Source organism: Hydra vulgaris, chromosome 01 (assembly GCF_038396675.1).
Source record: "Hydra vulgaris chromosome 01, alternate assembly HydraT2T_AEP".
In the NCBI taxonomy this organism is placed as follows: domain Eukaryota; kingdom Metazoa; phylum Cnidaria; class Hydrozoa; order Anthoathecata; family Hydridae; genus Hydra; species Hydra vulgaris.
In genome coordinates, this window is record NC_088920.1 from 14,535,395 (window position 1) to 14,537,500 (window position 2,106).

The window sequence follows — 2,106 nt, forward strand, 5'->3', positions numbered from 1 at the left end:
CCACAACAGAATCAATAATAATATAAAAATGATTATCAATAATAATAAAAACACAATTCATCTTAATAATTTTAGCTGTTTTTATACAAATGCGACCTCATTAAACACAGAGAAGCTTGCCGAGCTGCAAAGCCTTATTCAAACTTCAAAAGCACTGCAGAGTCTTGTCTTTATAACAGAAACATGGTTTAATGAAAACTCTATTTTTAACCTCACTAATTATATCGCATATAGGCATGGTCGCACAATTAATCTTCATGGTGGAGTGTGCATTTATATATCTGATACACTAATAAGCCATGAAGTAACATATCTTGAACTTAACAATGACTCTGAACAAGTTTGGTGCTCAGTTAATCTTGGAACTGAAAAAATTCTAGTTGGTTGTATATATCGTTCACCCCTCAGCATCAACTTTGTAAATAATCAAATTAAAGCCTCTATAAATTTTGCATCTAATTTAGTCAAAAAAAAACACTTCTCTGGTCTTCTTATCGCAGGAGATTTTAACCTTGACCATACCACATGGCATAACAACACAGCAATTACCACAAACTCACTAGCTGAAGACTTTATTGAAACATTTGATTCAAATCCTTTAACACAGCATGTCAATTTTTATACTTTTCAATTAAACTCTATGTTAGGTCTATCCAGCACTCTAGATCTTATTTTAACTGAGTCATTTCAACGTATATTTTCTCTTGAAAGACTTTTTCAACTGGGGTGCACTAAAAAAGGACGAGCTCATTTAATTCTAACTTGGAATTTCGCTGTAGAATCATCAAACCCTCCTAGAAATCGGTTTTCTTCATCTCGACAAGATTTTAAAAATGGAAATTTCGATAAACATGTATTTCAAAGATATTGACTGGGTTAATCGTTTTAAAAATTTAAATATTAATGAATGTTATAATGTATTCCAATCTATCTATATTGAAGGGTGTAATCTTCAAATACCTGCAATCAAATTGAATTATTCTGCTTTACACACACCTTGGATCACAAAAGAAGTAATATCTGCTATAAAAAAATAAAAAAAAACTTTATTATAGAAGCAAAAACCCAAACTGGCGTCTGGACACTAAACTATACAATAATAGCTGCAATAAAGTAAAACAAACTCTAACTCATTCTATTGCTCAATATGAAAAATCTATATCCGAAAAAGCCAAGACAAATCCAAAACTTATATATAGGTATATAAACATGAAACTTAAAGTTAAAAATCAAATAAGGTCTATGAAAGAGTCAAATGGAAACATTACTTCTAATGGAAGCTATAAAGCTACGATCCTTAACAATTACTTTTCATCTGTTTTTACTCCTTTAAATTTGAGTCAATCGCTGCCAACATTCGAAAAGCGCACATTTTCTGTGATTGATGAGACGTCAGTCTTGAATAGACTTAATGCGAACTACATACAAGTGTTACTTTCAAACCTAAACTTGCATAAACCAGCAGGCATAGACGGCATTCACCCACACATCCTTAACGAATGTTCTTCATCTCTGAACGTGCCTATTACCTACATATTTATAAAATCTATTTGTGAAGGTCAAGTCCCAGCCGCGTGGCTGAAAGCTAACATAACACCGCTTCACAAGAAAGGATCTAAACTTGATGCATCAAACTACAGACTGATTTCCCTAACTTCTGCCTGCTGCAAAATCCTAGAGCGTATTGTAAAAGATTGTTTAACCGAGTATCTAAGTGCAAACAACCTTTTATCTCAAAATCAGCACGGGTTTGTTGCAAAAAAATCATGCATTACAAATTTATTGGAAACTGTCGATCAGATATCAAACTCAATGGCAAAAGGCTATAGTGCAGATGTTTTATATTTAGATTATGAAAAAGCGTTTGACACACCTCCTAATAATCTTATGCTCCACAAACTTTCTGGTTATGGTATCTCCAATATGCTTCTTAATTGGATAAATTAATTTCTTTCTAAAAGAACACAACGAGTTGTCATGGGTTCCACCATTTTAGATTTGTTACCTGTCACCAGTGGTGTTCCTCAAGGATCTGTTCTAGGACCACATCTATTCATCTTATACATTAATGACATAACAGACCTAATTAGCAATCCAATGAAGTTA

General features: G+C 32.8%; 1 protein-coding gene across 1 annotated transcript; it reads left to right on the forward strand.

Moving 5' to 3' along the window:
* The first annotated feature begins 1,209 nt into the window (after window positions 1-1,209).
* Window positions 1,210-1,947, forward strand: LOC136074133 (uncharacterized). Its single transcript, XM_065786434.1, has one exon. It carries the CDS (start codon window positions 1,210-1,212, stop codon window positions 1,945-1,947), a length of 738 nt encoding a protein of 245 aa, XP_065642506.1.
* Window positions 1,948-2,106: the final 159 nt, after the last annotated feature.

Excerpts from the sequence above, each read along its gene's own strand:
- LOC136074133 (XM_065786434.1), top strand. The coding sequence starts at position 1,210 with ATGAAACTTAAAGTTAAAAATCAAATAAGGTCTATGAAAGAGTCAAAT.